We start from the raw sequence: 22,946 nt of genomic DNA, 5'->3' as shown, positions 1-22,946 counted from the left end.
TTAGGGGGCTGTTCCTGCTGAATAGTGCTGGGGAATACCTATCTAATTTTGTCAGTTTGTTAGGTCATATCTTGCTCAGAGAACAATAACAAAATAGGAGAATTCTGGGAGGGGATCAGAAACAGGCTGAGCCAGTAACACCTTCACAGAAGCCAGTAAAAAAAATATAAAGAAATACTCAGCTCCTACTATTTCTATTATATAAATGAAATCAGAAAATAAAATATGAAGTCATAATAACTATGATTTAGGCAGATACCGGATGAATCCATGTTCTCCCTGAAATGAATAGCGGCTGTGCAAGGGCATGTCTGGGAAAGCTCCTGTACTAGGGGGAGATACAAATAATAACCAGAAATAGAATAATAAAGGAAATATAACATAAAAAAAAACAAAAAGAAGAAGAGGCTAAGGCAAAGAACTGTAACTATGAGAAGCCAATTAAAGGGAAACTGGCGCTACTCTATGAAATGATGCGTATAAAGGGACGTGGGGGTATAAAAATCATTTCCTGAAGCTCCCAAATAATCAGGCAGGAGTTCCGCTCTAACAAAAGCTCACTCAGCAACGTGACTGTTCAGTAATCCGTCAGCCAACGGGCGCGTGTTCATGGAAGGACAGTATGCTGGGAGCGTGTTGTAACACAGCGAGACATCTCAGTTATGTCTCTTATATAAATAACCTGGCCCCGGCAATGGCACGTCACACTTGGACAATGGGCAGAATTCCCTCTTCATACTGGATTTATTTAGACAGCAGTGACATTTGGCATAATATACGCCACTGAAAAATGTACCCCTCCACTCTTGCACCTACTAACCCCCCCAAAAAAAATATATACATACAGGAATGTGACCTGTTATCCAGTAAGTTCCTAATTACAGAAAGGCCATCTACCAGAGACTCGATTTTAATCAAATAATTCGCTATTTTAAAAAGTATTTCCCTTTTCTCTGTAATAATAAAACAGTACCTGTACTTGATCCCAACTAAGATATAATTACCCCTTATTGGGGGCAGAACAGCCCTATTGGGTTTATTTAATGGTTAAATGATTCCCTTTTCTCTGTAATAATAAAACAGTACCTGTACTTGATCCCAACTAAGATATAATTACCCCTTATTGGGGCAGAACAGCCCTATTGGGTTTATTTAATGGTTAAATGATTCCCTTTTCTCTGTAATAATAAAACAGTACCTGTACTTGATCCCAACTAAGATATAATTACCCCTTATTGGGGGCAGAACAGCCCTATTGGGTTTATTTAATGGTTAAATGATTCCCTTTTCTCTGTAATAATAAAACAGTACCTGTACTTGATCCCAACTAAGATATAATTACCCCTTATTGGGGCAGAACAGCCCTATTGGGTTTATTTCATGGTTAAATGATTCCCTTTTCTCTGTAATAATAAAACAGTACCTGTACTTGATCCCAACTAAGATATAATTACCCCTTATTGGGGGCAGAACAGCCCTATTGGGTTTATTTAATGGTTAAATGATTCCCTTTTATCTGTAATAATAAAACAGTACCTGTACTTGATCCCAACTAAGATATAATTACCCCTTATTGGGGGCAGAACAGCCCTATTGGGTTTATTTAATGGTTAAATGATTCCCTTTTCTCTATAATAATAAAACAGTACCTGTACTTGATCCCAACTAAGATATAATTACCCCTTATTGGGGCAGAACAGCCCTATTGGGTTTATTTAATGGTTAAATGATTCCCTTTTCTCTGTAATAATAAAACAGTACCTGTACTTGATCCCAACTAAGATATAATTACCCCTTATTGGGGGCAGGCTGATTTTTGGGTTCAGCAGGCCGTGGGAAGCATTCCATACAAGGGATAATGAATGGGATGAGCTGGCAGCTTTGATTGGCCCATATACAGTATAACCAGCTTTAGTTCTGTATTACCTAATACACAAATGTACACAACCCTCCCTGCACACACACACACACACACACACACACACTGGCAGGCTGGCATCCCTCAAGGCATGGAAATAGGAGAATTCTTTAAAGGCCAATACAGGTGAGGGGAGAATTACAAGCGCACAACATACCTTCTTTTGTTAGGGGCCTTGGAATGCAAATATTGCAGCGGGCTGACATGAGCGATGTGTCTGTCTTATCAATAAAGATTAAACTTAGATGACACGGGGCAAGTTGCTTGTCATCCCCGAGCTGTCATTCGCTATAATGGGGGACAATGCCTGTGTTTGCCCAACCATTCATCACCTGGGAGTTCCTATACTCCCCTCACGTCTCATTATCAGCCGCCCCAGGATGCGGACAAGTAACATGAGCACATGAGCATAGCACCCATATTTACATTCACCGCTCAGAATAAAATTGGTTTATCTACAGCACACAGGGCAAGAGTGTAACTGCTTGGTGCCCCTCTATAGCTGCTTTGCCCAGAATGGAACGTACGGTGCGGCCGTGCCCCTCTATAGCTGCTTTGCCCGGCAGAATGGAACGTACGGTGCGGCCGTGCCCCTCTATAGCTGCTTTGCCCGGCAGAATGGAACGTACGGTGCGGCCGTGCCCCTCTATAGCTGCTTTGCCCAGAATGGAACGTACGGTGCGGCCGTGCCCCTCTATAGCTGCTTTGCCCAGAATGGAACGTACGGTGCGGCCGTGCCCCTCTATAGCTGCTTTGCCCAGAATGGAACGTACGGTGCGGCCGTGCCCCTCTATAGCTGCTTTGCCCAGAATGGAACGTACGGTGCGGCCGTGCCCCTCTATAGCTGCTTTGCCTGGCAGAATGGAACGTACGGTGCGGCCGTGCCCCTCTATAGCTGCTTTGCCCGGCAGAATGGAACGTACGGTGCGGCCGTGCCCCTCTATAGCTGCTTTGCCCGGCAGAATGGAACATACGGTGCGGCCGTGCCCCACTATAGCTGCTTTGCCCGGCAGAATGGAACGTACGGTGCGGCCGTGCCCCTCTATAGCTGCTTTGCCCGGCAGAATGGAACGTACGGTGCGGCCGTGCCCCTCTATAGCTGCTTTGCCCAGCAGAATGGAACATACGGTGCGGCCGTGCCCCACTATAACTGCTTTGCCCGGCAGAATGGAACGTACGGTGCGACCGTGCCCCTCTATAACTGCTTTGCCCGGCAGAATGGAACGTACGGTGCGGCCGTGCCCCTCTATAACTGCTTTGCCCGGCAGAATGGAACGTACGGTGTGGCCGTGCCCCTCTATAACTGCTTTGCCCGGCAGAATGGAACGTACGGTGCGGCCGTGCCCCTCTATAACTGCTTTGCCCGGCAGAATGGAACGTACGGTGCGGCCGTGCCCCTCTATAACTGCTTTGCCCGGCAGAATGGAACGTACGGTGCGGCCGTGCCCCTCTATAACTGCTTTGCACGGCAGAATGGAACGTACGGTGCGGCCGTGCCCCTCTATAACTGCTTTGCCCGGCAGAATGGAACGTACGGTGCGGCCGTGCCCCTCTATAACTGCTTTGCCCGGCAGAATGGAACGTACGGCGCGGCCGTGCCCCTCTATAGCTGCTTTGCCCGGCAGAATGGAACGTACGGCGCGGCCGTGCCCCTCTATAACTGCTTTGCCCGGCAGAATGGAACGTACGGTGCGGCCGTGCCCCTCTATAGCTGCTTTGCCCGGCAGAATGGAACGTACGGCGCGGCCGTGCCCCTCTATAGCTGCTTTGCCTGGCAGAATGGAACGTACGGTGCGGCCGTGCCCCTCTATAACTGCTTTGCCCGTCAGAATGGAACGTACGGTGCGGCCGTGCCCCTCTATAACTGCTTTGCCCGCAGAATGGAACGTACGGTGCGGCCGTGCCCCTCTATAACTGCTTTGCCTGGCAGAATGGAACGTACGGTGCGGCCGTGCCCCTCTATAGCTGCTTTGCCCGGCAGAATGGAACGTACGGTGCGGCCGTGCCCCTCTATAGCTGCTTTGCCCGGCAGAATGGAACGTACGGTGCGGCCGTGCCCCTCTATAACTGCTTTGCCCGGCAGAATGGAACGTACGGCGCGGCCGTGCCCCTCTATAGTTGCTTTGCCCGGCAGAATGGAACGTACGGTGCGGCCGTGCCCCTCTATAGCTGCTTTGCCCGGCAGAATGGAACGTACGGTGCGGCCGTGCCCCTCTATAGCTGCTTTGCCCGGCAGAATGGAACGTACGGTGCGGCCGTGCCCCTCTATAACTGCTTTGCCCGGCAGAATGGAACGTACGGCGCGGCCGTGCCCCTCTATAGTTGCTTTGCCCGGCAGAATGGAACGTACGGTGCGGCCGTGCCCCTCTATAGCTGCTTTGCCCGGCAGAATGGAACGTACGGTGCGGCCGTGCCCCTCTATAGCTGCTTTGCCCGGCAGAATGGAACGTACGGTGCGGCCGTGCCCCTCTATAGCTGCTTTGCCCGGCAGAATGGAACGTACGGCGCGGCCGTGCCCCTCTATAACTGCTTTGCCCGGCAGAATGGAACGTACGGTGCGGCCGTGCCCCTCTATAGCTGCTTTGCCCGGCAGAATGGAACGTTCGGTGCGGCCGTGCCCCTCTATAACTGCTTTGCCCGGCAGAATGGAACGTACGGTGCGGCCGTGCCCCTCTATAACTGCTTTGCCCGGCAGAATGGAACGTACGGCGTGGCCGTGCCCCTCTATAACTGCTTTGCCCGGCAGAATGGAACGTACGGTGCGGCCGTGCCCCTCTATAGCTGCTTTGCCCGGCAGAATGGAACGTACGGTGCGGCCGTGCCCCTCTATAGCTGCTTTGCCCGGCAGAATGGAACGTACGGTGCGGCCGTGCCCCTCTATAACTGCTTTGCCCGGCAGAATGGAACGTACGGTGCGGCCGTGCCCCTCTATAACTGCTTTGCCCGGCAGAATGGAACATACGGTGCGGCCGTGCCCCTCTATAACTGCTTTGCCCGGCAGAATGGAACGTACGGCGCGGCCGTGCCCCTCTATAACTGCTTTGCCCGGCAGAATGGAACGTACGGCGCGGCCGTGCCCCTCTATAACTGCTGATTAATGAATAGGAACAAGTCCAATTCTACTGATACAATAAATAATACTGCAATAACAATTAAGAGTATAAACCCAACTCATGTCACAGGGTGTTTACAGGGGCTGTGACCTATTACGGCCCCAACCACATCCCACTGCTTTGCTCAAGAAGGTTATATAAATACAAGAGAAAGGCTTGACATGTCTGTGACCTATTGCCCCAACTTGGGTTCCTTCCCTGCCTCTTATACAGCAGGGGAGTCACTTGACACCAGTAAAGCCCTCCCTGCACTCCCACTCGTCTACCCCCCTTGGAGGCAACATCGTAACAGTTACCTTCCATCCCCTACCAGGGAACTCATACAGGGGACACAAGTATATAATAGCTAGGGAGAGATACTCATGCCGCTGCTACAAAAATGCAATGTATTTTTTATATTTCTAATCCTGCACCATGTGTAAATAATACCGATGAATAAGGAACGCTCTCACTAGCAGCCAGGGTTCCTAAGTAGCCCCCGCAGCAGCAGCACCAGGACTCGTGCAGATGTTTAGGTTGGGCCGGAAAGATTAAATCCTCGGTGAGTGGGATTATAAGGTAATTTGGAAATCAGATAGTTTGGTTTTTACTATATTTCAGGATATTAAGAAGAGTTTGTACAAGGGGCAGCATGTACAGATACCTGGGGGCAGAATATCTGGTTACCTCCAGCATATCAGGTATAAAGGAAAACATATGTAGCAGCCCATGTATAAGGAAAAATATGAAGCATACGGATAGTTTTGCCTTTCTGCTCCAGCAGAGATGTCTGTACCTATAGCACTACATATCCCATCATCCTCAGCACATCAGTTTAAACCCTCCAGTCTCTACATGAAAACAGACACTAATAATATTATAAGGAAAATATACCAATTTTATACCTTACTGTCTCACAGCCCCATTTAGGTCAGTTTTGATCCTGTGCCAAGAAAATAAGGTGTGGCTTTCTCTGCATGTGGGTGTGGCTTTCTCTGCATGTGGGTGTGGCTTAATACCAATGAAGGACATTCACCTGCTATAATGTTCCAAGTCACAATCCAAAATCGCTTTTTTTATATATATATATATATATATATATATATATATATATATATATATATATATATATATATATATACTGTATATATATATATATATATATTTTTTTTTTTTAATGTTGCCTCTCTGAAACTTAAAATAGGCTACAAGATATCATGGAACCCCATACTTTAAAGTTAGCAGGGTCCCCCCTCCTGTTATTAGCTCATTGGTTTGTGGGACACACTGGGTAGTGGGCCTTGTCAAAAAGTACAACCCCACCCATGATTTACCCATACCCTGCCCATCCACAAGAAGACCTGCCCCGTCAATGACTTGAAAATGCCTTGGGCCCCCTGATTGGAGTCCCCCTGTACCCCCAGATGTGACTATACCAGATCCAGGATTAGGTTCCGGATTTGGCCAAAATTCTGCCTTTTTCAGCAGGATTTGGGCAAATCCACGCTCCTGGCCAAACTGAATTTGATAAGGCATTGAATCTTTTACGAAGCATTCAGGGTTCGACCCAATCGGAAAATAGTGGACTCGTTGCATCCCTACTATACACAGACTTTTATTTCTGCTTTATGGGATTCCTTGGGATGCTGTACATAGCGGGTAAAGTACAGAGAGATTAAAGCATATATAGAAGAGCTTATGAACCAAGCAGTTCCGCTCCCTAATCAGCTGCTAATACTACATTTCCCTTTTGCCAGAGATTCCCCAAAATAGCTGCCCAACCAGCCCAAATAATCTGTAACAGGAAACATCAGGAAAGTGTATGTTTGGTTTCCCTTCTACAGGTTGGAAAAATAGGGTTTAAATTCTGTACAAAGATAAAATAACCTATAGGGGAGCCTCGGATCAATTAAGGCCTCTGTTGCGGTGCCATGGAACACTACCTATGTGTGCAAGGGCCCTTAGCGGAACAAACACTTGTGACATAATGAGTGTGAGCTCACACTTCACAGTTGAAGATTGCCATTGGCCATTGTATCATTACTGCCCGAGGCTCCACCCTCAGCCACACCTGTTCGCCAGGTCTGTGATTTCTCCAACAACAGATCCATGGAAAATGGAACCCACTCTCTGCCTTTATTTGTCCCTATTCTGCTATACAGGTATAGGACCCATTATCCAGAATGCTCGGGACCAAGGGTATTCCGGATAAGGGATCTTTCCGTAATTTGGATCTCCATACCTTAAGCCTACTAAAAAATCAACAAAACATTAATTAAACCCCATAGGATTGTTTTGCATCCAATAAGGATTATTTATATCTTAGTTGGGATCAATTACAAGTTACTGTTTTATTACTACAGAGAAAAAGGAAATCAGTTTTAAAATTCTATATTATTTGATTAAAATGGAGTCTATGGGAGACAGGCTTTCCGTAATTCGGAGCTTTCTGGATAATGGGTTTCCGGATAAGGGATCCGATACCTGTATCTCTTATTTATGTGTAGTGGACCAATTATTTCTCATATAGGATGTTGGAGGGTTGGATTAAATTACATGATGATGTCATACAGGAAGGTCTATGGGGCCATTAAGCAGACAGGGGGGGGCACATTGGGCCCACGGGCCTCCAGTTGGACAGCCTTGCTCTATACAGTCCTCCCCAGACAACACATTATTTCTTACTTAGATCTCCAAACATGAAGGTTCTTGCCAGTGGCATAACTAGATATTCCAAATTTAATCTGCAGTCCCAAAACATTGGTACGTTGACCTATTCCCCCAAGATACATTGAATATGCTCCTTATTGGCCAATCCTGGCCCCCCTGCAACCACAGGGTCTGCTTCCTCTGTAGTAAGGCCCCTGATTGTTGCATGATTTCACTCCCCAAGCAGTGGGTTATATCAAGCATATAAAAACCCCATGCTGCGTGGTTAATAAGCACATTATTAAAGGGGAACTTCGGCTTCCAAACCAAAATTTGTTAAAGAGCCCCACACAACCCAGAAACCCCCAATATCCCTATCCCTGTAATCTGTTCCTTCAAACAGTAGGAATAAATCCCATGTTTATATGCTGAAATCCAGCTGCAAAACTGTTCTACTCTTTCTGCATCATTGGAAATCCTGGCAGGGGAGGAGGGACTAAAACACTGATGTTACAGATTGTAACAACTTCCCCTCAGCTTACAGACAGCATGCAGGAACTACATAACCCACAATGCATTGCACTGGGATGTTCCTTTCCTTATTGGCATCACGTGTGCAGCAGGGGATTGTGGGATTGGGAGGAGGCAGGCTGAGGACAGGCGACTACTGTTACATTTTATTTGAGCCACAAAGTAGTCAGATCAGCAGGGGAACAGGGGACGGGGCTTAGGGAACAGGGGCGGGGCTTAGGGAACAGGGGCGGGGCTTAGGGAACTGTTCCCCACCATGTTATTCCATTATAAATCATGAAAAGGCAGCAGATTTTTTAATTGATCTATAAAGCAGACTTGCTTGAAATTAGATTTATTTTTTAACAAGCTTAAGTTGTATTTGGGGAGGAGTTCCCCTTTAACGAAGGGGCACTGAATTTAGTGCAAATCTGAGGCAGGTGTCTAATATCCTATACGTGTGGTTTTGAAGGGGTGTGATAGCAACACGTCTCTGGAAAAACCCACTGAATATTATAGGAAATGTTGGATTTGCCTCTCTCTGCATAAAAATACAATTTCTGCGCTCACTTCTACCTTTTAGAAAAAAAAACCCTGGCAGCCGCGCGTATAATACATAGAGAAACCGGAGTGAATGCTAGGACAGTAAGGAGGATGTGGTTAGGGAGGCGCGCATTAAATAGCGCTCACACTCCCCGCACCCACGGCGCTCGCTGCTAATGAATGAGTTGCCTCTAAGGCAGGGAGTGAGGGTCAAACGGTGAAGGGGGAAAAGCACAACTGAATCCAGTGTTAGAAAGCAGAATGGGGCCAATATGGAATGGGCTGAGCTGTAGCAAGAAACTCACGAGAAACGCTTATTACAAGTATCGGAACCCTTATCCGGAAAGTTCCAAATTACGGAAAGGCCATCTCCCATAGACTCCATTGTAATCAAATAATTCCCATTTATAATTTTTCTCTCTCATAATAAAACAGTACCTGTACTTGATCCCAACTAAGATATAATTACCCCTTATTGGGGCAGAACAGCCCTATTGGGTTTATTTAATGGTTAAATGATTCCCTTTTCTCTGTAATAATAAAACAGTACCTGTACTTGATCCCAACTAAGCTATAATTACCCCTTATTGGGGCAGAACAGCCCTATTGGGTTTATTTAATGGTTAAATGATTCCCTTTTCTCTGTAATAATAAAACAGTACCTGTACTTGATCCCAACTAAGATATAATTACCCCTTATTGGGGCAGAACAGCCCTATTGGGTTTATTTAATGGTTAAATGATTCCCTTTTCTCTGTAATAATAAAACAGTACCTGTACTTGATCCCAACTAAGATATAATTACCCCTTATTGGGGGCAGAACAGCCCTATTGGGTTTATTTAATGGTTAAATGATTCCCTTTTCTCTGTAATAATAAAACAGTACCTGTACTTGATCCCAACTAAGATATAATTACCCCTTATTGGGGGCAGAACAGCCCTATTGGGTTTATTTCATGGTTAAATGATTCCCTTTTCTCTGTAATAATAAAACAGTACCTGTACTTGATCCCAACTAAGATATAATTACCCCTTATTGGGGCAGAACAGCCCTATTGGGTTTATTTCATGGTTAAATGATTCCCTTTTCTCTGTAATAATAAAACAGTACCTGCACTTGATCCCAACTAAGATATAATTACCCCTTATTGGGGCAGAACAGCCCTATTGGGTTTATTTCATGGTTAAATGATTCCCTTTTCTCTGTAATAATAAAACAGTACCTGTACTTGATCCCAACTAAGATATAATTAATCCTTACTGGAGCCTAAACAATCCTGTTGTGTTTAATTACTGTTTAAATAATTTTATTAGCAGACTTAAGGTAGGAGATCCGAATTACAGAAAGACCCCTTATCCAGAAAACCGCAGGTCCCGAGCATTCTGGATAACGAGTCCCATACCTGTACCCAGGGTCGGACTGGGGGGGGGTAGGGCCCACCGTCAAGGATTATTCCCTTTGCCAGCCCCACCCATGAGGGGACCTCCACTGCGAATCAGTGAATCAGTTTACAGAATTTTCTTATCTGTGCAATTTTTTGACCAAAACCAAACACATTATACTTTCATTTTCTTTAGGGCCTCACCCTACACGTGTTAGTATCACTTTAATTCCTGTAGGTGCTCTCAGCCCTGGCAGCTGCCTGCGAGACCACCCACAGCGTAAACGTCATTGCAGTTATGCTGACAGGCGCAGAGCCGCGGTTGGATATTGGGGGGCGGCCAAGGATAGCATCCCATACAGCAAAACAAGCCCAACGTTTGGCACATCATATATATATATGTATGTATTTACAGATACATATTGAACAAAATAAGCTAAAATAAGTTTTAAAAAAAAAAAAGCCACATCCTAATATTTGGGAAATGGTTTCCATAGATTTTCGAATGTATTCATTCAGCTGTGCTGAATAGTGCATGGCGGCATGGAAACCACTGCGGTCGACATTACCAAATACTTGTGTTTTTTTAAGGGGACCCTCAGCATCAGGAATAGGAGTAACAGAATCAAGAGCAGCACAGTGGTGCAGTGGTTTGATTCCAGCCAGGGCACTATTTGCAAGGAATGTACTATGTCTACAAAGGGTACAGGTATGGGACCCCTTATCCAGAAAGTTCCGAATTACGGAAAGCCCGTCTCCCATAGACTCCATTATAAGCAAATAATTCGAATTTTTAAAAATGATTCCCTTTTTCTCTGTAATAATAAAACAGTACCTGTACTTGATCCCAACTAAGATATAATTACCCCTTATTGGGGGCAGAACAGCCCTATTGGGTTTATTTAATGGTTAAATGATTCCCTTTTCTCTGTAATAATAAAACAGTACCTGTACTTGATCCCAACTAAGGTATAATTACCCCTTATTGGGGCAGAACAGCCCTATTGGGTTTATTTAATGGTTAAATGATTCCCTTTTCTCTGTAATAATAAAACAGTACCTGTACTTGATCCCAACTAAGATATAAATACCCCTTATTGGGGCAGAACGATCCTATTGGGTTTATTTAATGGTTAAATGATTCCCTTTTCTCTGTAATAATAAAACAGTACCTGTACTTGATCCCAACTAAGATATAATTACCCCTTATTGGGGCAGAACAGCCCTATTGGGTTTATTTAATGGTTAAATGATTCCCTTTTCTCTGTAATAATAAAACAGTACCTGTACTTGATCCCAACTAAGATATAATTACCCCTTATTGGGGCAGAACAGCCCTATTGGGTTTATTTCATGGTGAAATGATTCCCTTTTCTCTGTAATAATAAAACAGTACCTGTACTTGATCCCAACTAAGATATAATTACCCCTTATTGGGGCAGAACAGCCCTATTGGGTTTATTTAATGGTTAAATGATTCCCTTTTCTCTGTAATAATAAAACAGTACCTGTACTTGATCCCAACTAAGATATAATTACCCCTTATTGGGGGCAGAACAGCCCTATTGGGTTTATTTAATGGTTAAATGATTCCCTTTTCTCTGTAATAATAAAACAGTACCTGTACTTGATCCCAACTAAGATATAATTACCCCTTATCGGAAAACCCCAGGTCCTGAGCATTCTGGATAACAGGTCCCATAGCTGTACTATAGTTCCCTCTGGAAACATACAGGTAGGTCCCTGATATAATTGCTCATTAGACCATAGTGGCCCTTAGACTGTAAGTTCCAGTGGGGCAGGGGTAATAAGAATAAGGCTCTCTGTAGGGAAGAGATCTGATTTGATACAGCAATAAAATATATGGGGGAATATTAAGAGCATGGCACCTGGAAGTCGTTTATCAGCCAATGGAACACTTCTAAACATATCTGACTCCTCTGGCTGCAAATAGCTGAAATATTCAGCACCCACTTTCTTTCGATGCATTCAGCCTCCAAAAATAACTCCCTCTCGCGCTGGGCTTAAGTCTGTTTGGCAGCTGTTAATCTGCCCGTGCCAATCAGGGCCCTGCAGGGTATTGGGTCGGCTTGGGATCCCATGATGGAATAATCAGCAGGAGTGGGGATTCTATAGGGCTGCAAATAACAATAGAAAGCGAGCGCGCCAAACCCAGCCGCCAGTTTGCCGCAACCAAATAAGTCCCAAAAGCCTTTTTGTTACGAACCAAACTCTTCTGATCATTGGGCGATGGCACCAGGGGGATCCAATAATAGACTCACCCACAGGGTCCAGTCAATGAACATTCTGGTCAATGGAGGGGCAATATTGGGCACTTTGCTGCCCCCCTGCCAGGCTAAAATATGACATGCCAATCACCCTGTGTGCCAATGTCTTTAAAGGAACAGTTCAGTGTAAAAATGGGCAAAATAGAGAAACTGCGCAAAATAAAAAATGTTTTCAATATAGTTAGTTAGGCAAAAATGTCATCTATAAAGGCTGGAATGGGCAGATGTCTAACATAATAGCCAGAACACTACTCTACTCTCTAAGCTGTTAGCAGTCGGTAAACAATCAGTGACTTGAGGGGGGTCATATGGGACATAACTGTCAGTTAGTTTGCTATTGAATCAGACTTACATGCTCACAAACTAACGGAACTGTTATGTCCCATGGGGCCCCCCCTAAAGTCACTGACTGACTAAGATGTTAGAGAGCTGAAAGCAGGAAGTAGTGTTCTGGCTATTATGTTAGACCAGCGTTTTTCAACCGCTGTTCCGCGGCACAGAGATGTTGCCTGGTGTGCCGTAGGCAGGGCCGCAATTTTTACTTTAAAAAAAAAATCCGGGCCCTGTCATTGGTTGCGCCCCGTGTGTACGGGTGACGTCAGTACGCACGGGGCGCAAGGTTATAAAAGGGCCTGTGTGCGGTCGCGTGTAGGCAGAAGTGCAGAGGCGGCGCGCGTGAGGGGAAGATGCTGCTGAAGCTGCCGAAGAGTAAAATGCTGCTGGGCACCAATGTATTAGGGGGGGCCTCGGGGCACACTGACTTATGGGGGCACTGCTGCTGGGCACCAATGTACTAGAGGGGCTGGCTCTTGGCACCAATGTACTGGGGGGCACTGCTGCTGGGCACCAATGTACTAGGGGGGCACTGCTCTTGGCACCAATGTACTAGGGGGGCACTGCTCTTGGCACCAATGTACTAGGGGGGCTGGCTCTTGGCACCAATGTACTGGGGGGCACTGCTGCTGGGCACCAATGTACTAGGGGGGCACTGCTCTTGGCACCAATGTACTAAGGGGGCACTGCTGCTGGGTACCAATGTACTAGGGGGGCACTGCTCTTGGCACCAATGTACTAGGGGGGCACTGCTGCTGGGCACCAGTGTACTAGGGGGGCACTGCTCTTGGCACCAATGTACTAGGGGGGCACTGCTGCTGGGCACCAATGTACTAGGGGGGCACTGCTGCTGGGCACCAATGTACTAGGGGGGCACTTCTCTTGGCACCAATGTACTAGGGGGGCACTGCTGCTGGGCACCAATGTACTAGGGGGGCACTGCTATTGGCACCAATGTACTAGGGGGGCACTGCTCTTGGCACCAATGTACTAGGGGGGCACTGCTGCTGGGCACCAGTGTACTAGGGGGGCACTGCTGCTGGGCACCAATGTACTAGGGGGGCACTGCTGCTGGGCACCAATGTACTAGGGGGGCACTGCTGCTGGGCACCAATGTACTAGGGGGGCACTGCTCTTGGCACCAATGTACTAGGGGGGCACTGCTGCTGGGCACCAATGTACTAGGGGGGCACTGCTCTTGGCACCAATGTACTAGGGGGGCACTGCTGCTGGGCACCAATGTACTAGGGGGGCACTGCTCTTGGCACCAATGTACTAGGGGGGGCACTGCTGCTGGGCACCAATGTACTAGGGGGGCACTGCTCTTGGCACCAATGTACTAGGGGGGCACTGCTGCTGGGCACCAGTGTACTAGGGGGGCACTGATGCTGGGCACCAATGTACTAGGGGGGCACTGCTCTTGGCACCAATGTACTAGGGGGGCACTGCTGCTGGGCACCAATGTACTAGGGGGGCACTGCTGCTGGGCACCAATGTACTAGGGGGGCACTGCTGCTGGGCACAGAGTTAAATTTTTTAACATTTTCTAATGGTGGTGTGCCTCGTGATTTTTTTCATGAAACAAGTGTGCCTTTGCCCAAAAAAGGTTGAAAAACACTGTGTTAGACATCTATCCACTCCAGCCTTTATAGATGACATTTCTGCCCAACTAACTATATTACAAATACTGTATTTTTTTTATTTTGCACAGTCTGTCTAGTTTACCCTGTTTCATTTTTACACTGAACTGTTGCTTTATGCAAGAAAAAGGCTGTAATTAATACACTATCTATGTATTAATTGCAACCGTAACATTGTTAAATGCATGTATATATGTATGTAGATGTCTATGAAGATTCTCATTCATCCAGGTCATGATATACAGTATCTAGTAGAATTAAGTCTAAAACAACTGGACTTTTCTGAGTTTTCTTGAAAACGTTTCACCACTCATCCGAGTGGCTTCTTCAGTTCAAATGACTGGTAGGGAATTCCCTACCAGTCATTTGAACTGAAGAAGCCACTCGGATGAGTGGTGAAACGTTTTCAAGAAAAGTCCAGTTGTTTTAGACTTAATTCTACTAGATAATGTTTGTAGATCTTTATCTAACTAGTGCTACTTACTACACAGCGCTGCACAGCATAACAATGAATTAATACAACAAACAGGGGGTCATTACAGTAATAGATATATACAAAGTAGGATAATAAATACAAATAAATATAAAGTACAGCTGCATGAAGGGTTCCCCAGAGTTAAGGGTCAGAGACTAGAGGATGGAGGTCCCTGCCTTGCAGAGCTTACAATCTAAATCTGAATCCTGCTGTAAAATGGATCCCTCCTCAGGAAAAAGCTGTATACAAAACCCGTATTGCACCCTGTATTATATATCACCCGGTTATTACTAACTGGAAAGGGAGGGGAGAGCAAACTGGCACAGGGGTAGCACATACCTACTTCTTGCAGTCTGAACTAGATAGAATCGAACTCAGTGTAGCAATGTAGCGGCGTTCACCTTTAATTTACGTTTAGTATGTTGTAAAGAGTGTTGTTCCGAAACAATTTGCAATTAGTCTTCATTTTTTATTATTAGTGGTTTTTGAATTATATGGCTTTTTATTCCGCTACTATTCAGCATGGAATTGTAGCAGCTATATGGTTGCTGGGGTCCAAATGACCCTAGCAACCAGTCAGTGGTGTGAATGAGAAACTGGAATAGGCATAGGAGAGGGTCTAAATAGAAAGATAAGTAATAAAAAGTACCAATAACAATAAAATGTTAGCCTTAAAGAGCAATCGTTTTTAGGCTGTCGGGGTCAGTGACCCCCTTTTGAAAGATGGAAGGATTCAGAAGGTGGTTCACCTTTAAGATAACTTTTAGTATGTTATATGTAGCCTATTCAACTTCCCAACTGGTCTTCATGATTTATTTTATATAGTTTTTGAATTATTTGCCTTCTTTGTCTACATCTTTCCAGCTCTCACATGGGGGGGGGGGGGGGTCACTGATCCCGCTAACCAAAAAAAGCTTTTTCTCTGTGAGGCTCCAGTTTTATAGTTATTGTTACTTTTATCCCTTATTTTTCTATTTAGTCCCCTCTTCTATTCATATTCCGGTCTTTCATTCACACCACTGCCTGGTTGCTAAGGTAAACAAGACCCTAGCAACCAGATAGCTGCTGATATGCCAAACTGAAGAGCTGCTGAACAAAAAGCCAAATAACTGAAAAGCTACAGAAGATAAAAAAACAAATTGCAAATTGCCTCAGAATATCAATGCCTACATCATACTAAAAGTTAATTTAGTTAATCTCTATGGTATATGTTGGTGCTATATAAATATATGAACATTCCCTGCGCAGCGGTACAAGGCAGCCGGCCGACTCTGGCCTCTCTCATAGCCGCGGAGGGAACTGATTTTCTAATTGCTGCGATTTTCATGATCTGTGCCAGGGAGAAATTCCATCTGTCCACCTTTGGCCTAGCAGTAAATCTGCAATAGCCATTAAGGCAGTGAGTATGCCCCACAGGCTTCTGGGACGCAAAGTGGCCGCTATTAAAGCTCTGATTTTCCACAATAATTATACAGGTATAGGACCCGATATCCAGAATTCTCAGGATCAAGGGTATTCCAGATAAGGGGTCTTTCCATAATTTGGATCTCCATGCCTTAAGTCTGCTAAAAAATCAATAAAATATTAATTAACCCCAACAGGATTGTTTTGCATCCAATAAGGATTATTTATATCTTAGTTGGGATCAAGTACAGGTACTGTTTTATTATTACAGAGAAAAGGGAATCATTTAACCATGAAATAAACCCAATAGGGCTGTTCTGCCCCAATAAGGGGTAATTATATCTTAGTTGGGATCAAGTACAGGTACTGTTTTATTATTACAGAGAAAAGGGAATCATTTAACCATGAAATAAACCCAATAGGGCTGTTCTGCCCCAATAAGGGGTAATTATATCTTAGTTGGGATCAAGTACAGGTACTGTTTTATTATTACAGAGAAAAGGGAATCATTTAACCATTAAATAAACCCAATAGGGCTGTTCTGCCCCCAATAAGGGGTAATTATATCTTAGTTGGGATCAAGTACAGGTACTGTTTTATTATTACAGAAAAAAGGGAATCATTTAACCATTAAATAAACCCAATAGGGCTGTTCTGCCCCAATAAGGGGTAATTATATCTTAGTTGGGATCAAGTACAGGTACTGTTTTATTATTACAGAGAAAAGGGAATCATTTAACCATTAAATAAACCCAATAGGGCTGTTCTGCCCCAATAAGGGGTAATTATATCTTAGTTGGGATCAAGTACAGGTACTGTTTTATTATTACAGAGAAAAGGGAATCATTTAACCATTAAATAAACCCAATAGGGCTGTTCTGCCCCCAATAAGGGGTAATTATATCTTAGTTGGGATCAAGTACAGGTACTGTTTTATTATTAGAGAAAAGGGAATCATTTAACCATTAAATAAACCCAATAGGGCTGTTCTGCCCCCCAATAAGGGGTAATTATATCTTAGTTGGGATCAAGTACAGGTACTGTTTTATTATTACAGAGAAAAGGGAATCATTTAACCATTAAATAAACCCATCAGTTTTAAAATTCTGAATTATTTGATTAAAATGGAGTCTATGGGAGACGGGCTTTCCGTAATTCGGAGCTTTCTGGATAACAGGTTTCCAGATAAGGGATCCCATACCTGTATATCATTTAATTTGACATAAAAAAAATCAAACCCATTTGGGTCACGTTGAGCGAGGATGAGGCAAGCAATATGGCAGCTCCGGTTCTACAAATAAATGCAAACGGGGATTGGTTGCACAGTCTAAAGTCAACACTCTTTCTTGCTTATTTAAGGGAGAAATAGCAGAAAATGAAGGTACTTAAAAAAAAGAAAGCCCATTTCCCCCCCAGTTGGGCAGACACCGGCAGTCGGAGTCAAACAAACAAACAATTTGTCTGCGTGCAGCGAGTGCAGCCACTTGTCTCAATTGGCTTAATGGGTTTCATAGCACAGCTGCTTTCCAGATCACAAAGGATGAAAGAGCAGGGATGTTCCTTTGATGTGCCGGGGAGAGTTTCCCTTTAATGTGGCGTATGGGTGCCCCCTGACTGTGCTCTGCCCAGGCGCAGGGCTGGCTGCAAGTGTAGGAAGTCATTTCTGGATTAATGAGATGAAAATATCCCCTCGTTAAGCACAAGGCACAGCTCTCATGTCCCAATTCATTATTCCCAACCGGTTAGGTGGCTGGTAAGTCATGTGTATGAGGGAGTCGTTAGGGAGTCGTTAGGGAGTCGTTAGGGTTCTGGCTATTAAAGGGCTCCCTGGGATGGTCAGCATCAGGCAAAGCACACCTATCCAACTCATTCATCTAAGTCATGATTTTTATTTCTAAATGACACTGTTACACAGCAAATAATTCCCTCTGCCATTTAACCTTTTATTCTTCAACCAACAAATGTATTTGTAGCTGTAATATTGGTGTGTAGGCGCCATCTCAGTGCCTTGTGCCTGAGTCTGAGCTTTCAGCCAGCGCTACCCATTAGAACTGCTTTCAGCTAACCTATTGTTTCTCCTACTCCCATGTAACTGGAGGAGTCCCAAGCCGGACTTGGATTTCTTACTATTGAGTGCTATTCTGATACCTACTGGGAGCTGCTATCTTGCTCCCTTCCCATTGTTCTGCTGATCGGCTGCTGGGGGGGGGGGGGATATCACTCCAACTTGCAGCGCAGCAGTAAAGTGTGCCTGAGTCTGAGCTTTCAGCCAGCGCTACCCATTAGAACTGCTTTCAGCTAACCTATTGTTTCTCCTACTCCCATGTAACTGGAGGAGTCCCAAGCCGGACTTGGATTTCTTACTATTGAATGCTATTCTGATACCTACTGGGAGCTGCTATCTTGCTCCCTTCCCATTGTTCTGCTGATCGGCTGCTGGGGGTGAGGGGAGGGGTATATCACTCCAACTTGCAGCGCAGCAGTAAAGTGTGCCTGAGTCTGAGCTTTCAGCCAGCGCTACACATTAGACCTGCTTTCAGCTAACCTATTGTTTCTCCTACTCCCATGTAACTGGAGGAGTCCCAAGCCAGACTTGGATTTCTTACTATTGAGTGCTATTCTGATACCTACTGGGAGCTGCTATCTTGCTCCCTTCCCATTGTTCTGCTGATCGGCTGCTGGGGGTGAGGGGGGGGGGGTGATATCAGTTCAACTTGCAGCACAGCAGTAAAGTGTGTCTGAGGCTAGCCCAATGGGAAAAACAGATTACAATGCAGGATAATCTTGATCAAGATCTGCCCAGTTTTAGGTCGGGTGGGACCATCGGGGTGCCCATACATAGGCAGATTTCAGCAACCGATTCTGGTCCTTCAGACCGATTCGGCAGCTTATCTGCCCGTATATGGGCACCCCGATGGTCCCACCCGACCTAGAGAGAAACCCAGTACCTAGTTCCTGTTAGTAGAATATTAGAATATGCCATGGCAATATTTAGAAGACAGAACCCTAAGGCATGCAACACATTCTGTAAGGAGATAATAATGGATACTTTGGGGGCTACTGGGGGTATGGGCAGAATGCTAACGCACAAGGCAAGTCTGATACAGCAACTCAACGTATGGGAAAGCCATTCTGATACAGCACATTTCCCAGCACCCCAGCCTGTAGGCCATGCCGCCAACCAACCAACCTCGGCCTACATCCCGCTAAGCTTCCTCAGATCTTCAGCCCATACCCACACATATATTTGGGTAAATGATACAGACCTACATCAACCCAAAGCAGCCCTGGGGTAAACAGTGGCACAGAACATTACTGTATGTTGTCACGTGCAGTGCCGCTCATCACCTAAAGTCCCAGCACATTGCAAGCAATGAAACAGCGCCACTAGCTATACACACATGAAAGGCAATACAGCTTAACGGAGCCATCTCCCCGTGCAGACATTAAGGAAGGCAATAAACTCAAAACAAACCCCAAAGCACTGCATAATAAAAATAAATTTATATATATATATTTCAGTGGTCATTAATGTGATCACTATGCAGTATCTGTCCACTTTTTCAATGTGGCAGCGGCCGCCTCCAACCAAAGACTTTATTTCCCATAGTGCCCTTGCACATTTGTGACAGAAGGAGAGCTGCAAGGCATTGTGGGAACTGGAGTTTTGGCTGGACAAGAGCTGCTACAGAGGTACATGTAGTCAGGACAAGCAGTGCAGAGAATAGACAGATACTGTTCCAATTACTGTTTCTTTGTATTTGGGTGGAGTTCTTTGTTTCTGGAAAGGATCCAAAAGAGAACATATAGGCAAGCAATAGCCTGAGTTGTATCAGGAATTCAATATAAAGCAGATGTGGGCTTAGAAATTCACTGCAAGTTAAAAGCAATCTGTTGGGGGGGGGGGCATTCCGCTGCATCCAGAGCCCCCATCAAAGTATTTCCCAGCTCCACCACTGCCCTGTGCTCCCTGTAATCCCCCTGTGGGGTGGTAGGTTTAAACTAAAGGTTAACTTAAGCCCCTAGAAAACTATTACAGTTATAGAGTTGCTTTCCATAGCCAGAAGCCCTATGGCATTTAGGACAGTGCAGACAGGGTCAGACTGGGTGGTGCAGGGCCCTGCAGTTTCCCCCGCCAGCTGTGTCCCCTAACTCCCCCCTCGCAGGGCCCCCCACCCGACGTCCTTCCCTCAACGCGCGTAAGTTTAACGCGTCAGGGGAGGAACTGTTGCCCGGGGAGCACCGGCAAGGGTCGAGTCTGGGCCGCCGGGGCCCACCGGGATTTTTCCCGGTGTCCCGGTGGCCCAGTCCGACCCTGAGTGCAGACCCCACTTACCTGCCAAGTTCCACTGGCTTGGCCACTCTTTCTCCAGGGCGCCACCTTGGGGGTCAGTGTGCACTAGGACTCAGGGTCTTGCAAAACAAGATGGCGCCCCATGGGAAGGCACACTATAGACATGCATTACCCAAAAGAACAGGGGTAGGTGCCTAGCAGTGGGGGCTGCTTAGAGCTGCAATTTAGCATTATATTCCCCCTGTAACAGAGACCCCCTAAGATGCTAAATGCGTTGATATTTACTCACGTTCGGGTGTATCTTCCATGTCTGGGTGCCTCTTCTTTAGACCGGGGTGGGTGCAGACTCTTGCCAGTGTTCTGCCCCTCCGAAGTCAGTCTGGTGTGGGCACGTAGAGACATGGGGGCTGGAATTCTGGGGGCACGTAAAAAAAAAAGGGGAATTTCAAATATGGCCAAGGGAGCGCCCTTTAGCTGTGACCATATAGGGTGAGATGCTGTTAGCAGTAATTCATGGAAAAGGCATGGGAAGTAAAAAAAATAAAAAAGCAAAAAAAAAAGCATCAGCCCTTCGCAAGCTAATTTTCATTTATAAAGAGAGTCGTCCCTTTAATATATTTTCTCTACATCCAACTTTCATAAAATGGAAAACTATTCCAGTTTCAGTTCCCCTGCCTTTGGGTAACGTTATATCATCCACTACTATTTGACACAATTAAGGCCTCTCTTGTCTGCAGTGCTGTAAACCACATGACAGCGATGACGCGTGATTACTGAGACATAATCCCCCCTATGCAATCCCAATCAGTAACAACATATTTTACATTTCAATTCAAACACATTTCCCCTACATGGCTGTGTTTCCATATGAAAAACAGACTGTCCAATTCAAAACCAGTTTGGTGGCAACCCGACTTGTCAAGATGGCCAACTGACAGTTAAGTAAATTCCCAGGTTTTGTTACCCTTTATGTACTTAAGTAGAAATTGAAGTATAACTGCATAATTTTTTGTGACTGTAAATCATTCCAGGGGCTGCCATACTGCTTACCTCGGGTGCAGGCCCGGATTTGTGGCGAGGCCACAAAGGCCCGGGCCTAGGGCGGCAAATACACAGGGGCGGCATGCCGCCCCGCCGCAAGCAAATGTTAACATTTTGCTCCCATACGGAGCAATGGGGACATCTCCCCACTGCTCCGTATGGGAGTTCTAAGTTAGGTGCTTGCGCATGCGCATTAGCGATAGGGGTTGTTCGCGCATGCGCAAGTTAGGCGCATGCGCATTCGCGTTTACGCGGCGGGGGTGGGGGGGGCGCCGAATGGGGGTGGCCTTGGGGCGCCCCAAGTAGAAATCCGGCCCTGCTCGGGTGAGAAAATTAGTTACAGACACCAGTGACCCCTTCCCCCTGCATGCATACCTTATACTTTGCAGTAATGGGGGGGTGGGAGGGCAGGGGAGAATTGAATTTGGGTCGCCAGGACCCTCCAGGTTTTTTCCCCTGTGTATAATACCTGTGTATAGTAGCTGTACTTGATCCCAACTAAGATATAATTACCCCTTATTGGGGGCAGAACAGCCCTATTGGGTTTATTTAATGGTTAAATGATTCCCTTTTCTCTGTAATAATAAAACAGTACCTGTACTTGATCCCAACTAAGATATAATTACCCCTTATTGGGGCAGAACAGCCCTATTGGGTTTATTTAATGGTTAAATGATTCCCTTTTCTCTGTAATAATAAAACAGTACCTGTACTTGATCCCAACTAAGATATAATTACCCCTTATTGGGGCAGAACAGCCCTATTGGGTTTATTTAATGGTTAAATGATTCCCTTTTCTCTGTAATAATAAAACAGTACCTGTACTTGATCCCAACTAAGATATAATTACCCCTTATCCCTTATCTGGAAACCTAGGTCCCGAGCATTCTAGATAACGGGTCCCATACCTGTACTTTTATTCTGGCAAAACAACAACAGCACTGCCTTGCTTTATGGTAGGGCTTCTAGATAGGGATCACAGCAATAGTCTTACTGCAAACAGTTCATTTAAGAATCAAGTGGACATTCCATTGCTGCTTCCCATCTCTGAATAAGCTCAATGCACAGACTGCATTTCCTACATAAGAATGGTATTTATAAAGAATGGTTTGTTGCTGTTATATATCAGCTGCCTCTAATACCCCAGATTAGTGCCTAGTGAGTGTGGCCCTGCAATCAATGGATACGCCCTAGTCCTCTATAAGCAAGTGAAATACCTAGCATGGCTTTAAAGAGCATTTCATCAATATGAATCTAAGGCTCTATTGAAAACAACAGACTGGGCGTGGCCTCTTAGACAACATATTCAAGATGGCAGCACACAGCACAACTCATAGCAAATGCAATCCTGCAGCATTTTTACATAATAGAAAAGA

At 45.4% G+C, this 22,946-nt stretch overlaps 1 protein-coding gene across 2 annotated transcripts in view; it reads right to left on the bottom strand.

Moving 5' to 3' along the window:
- The window catches only part of wnt9a (wingless-type MMTV integration site family member 9A), a 90,382-nt gene that overhangs the window by 41,644 nt on the left and 25,792 nt on the right, over positions 1-22,946 (bottom strand). The window contains exon 2 of one of the 2 annotated variants that reach the window (XM_031904199.1): positions 20,819-20,944. The exons of the other annotated variant lie outside the window; for it this stretch is intronic. Coding sequence (XP_031760059.1) covers positions 20,819-20,944 — 126 coding nt within the window. The remainder of the gene's footprint in view (positions 1-20,818; positions 20,945-22,946) is intronic. 2 annotated transcript variants of the gene reach the window in all.

Source organism: Xenopus tropicalis, chromosome 6, assembly GCF_000004195.4.
Source record: "Xenopus tropicalis strain Nigerian chromosome 6, UCB_Xtro_10.0, whole genome shotgun sequence".
Lineage (NCBI taxonomy): Eukaryota > Metazoa > Chordata > Amphibia > Anura > Pipidae > Xenopus > Xenopus tropicalis.
Note: the sequence above shows the minus strand (reverse complement) of the source record. Positions and strands in the feature narration are given on the sequence as shown.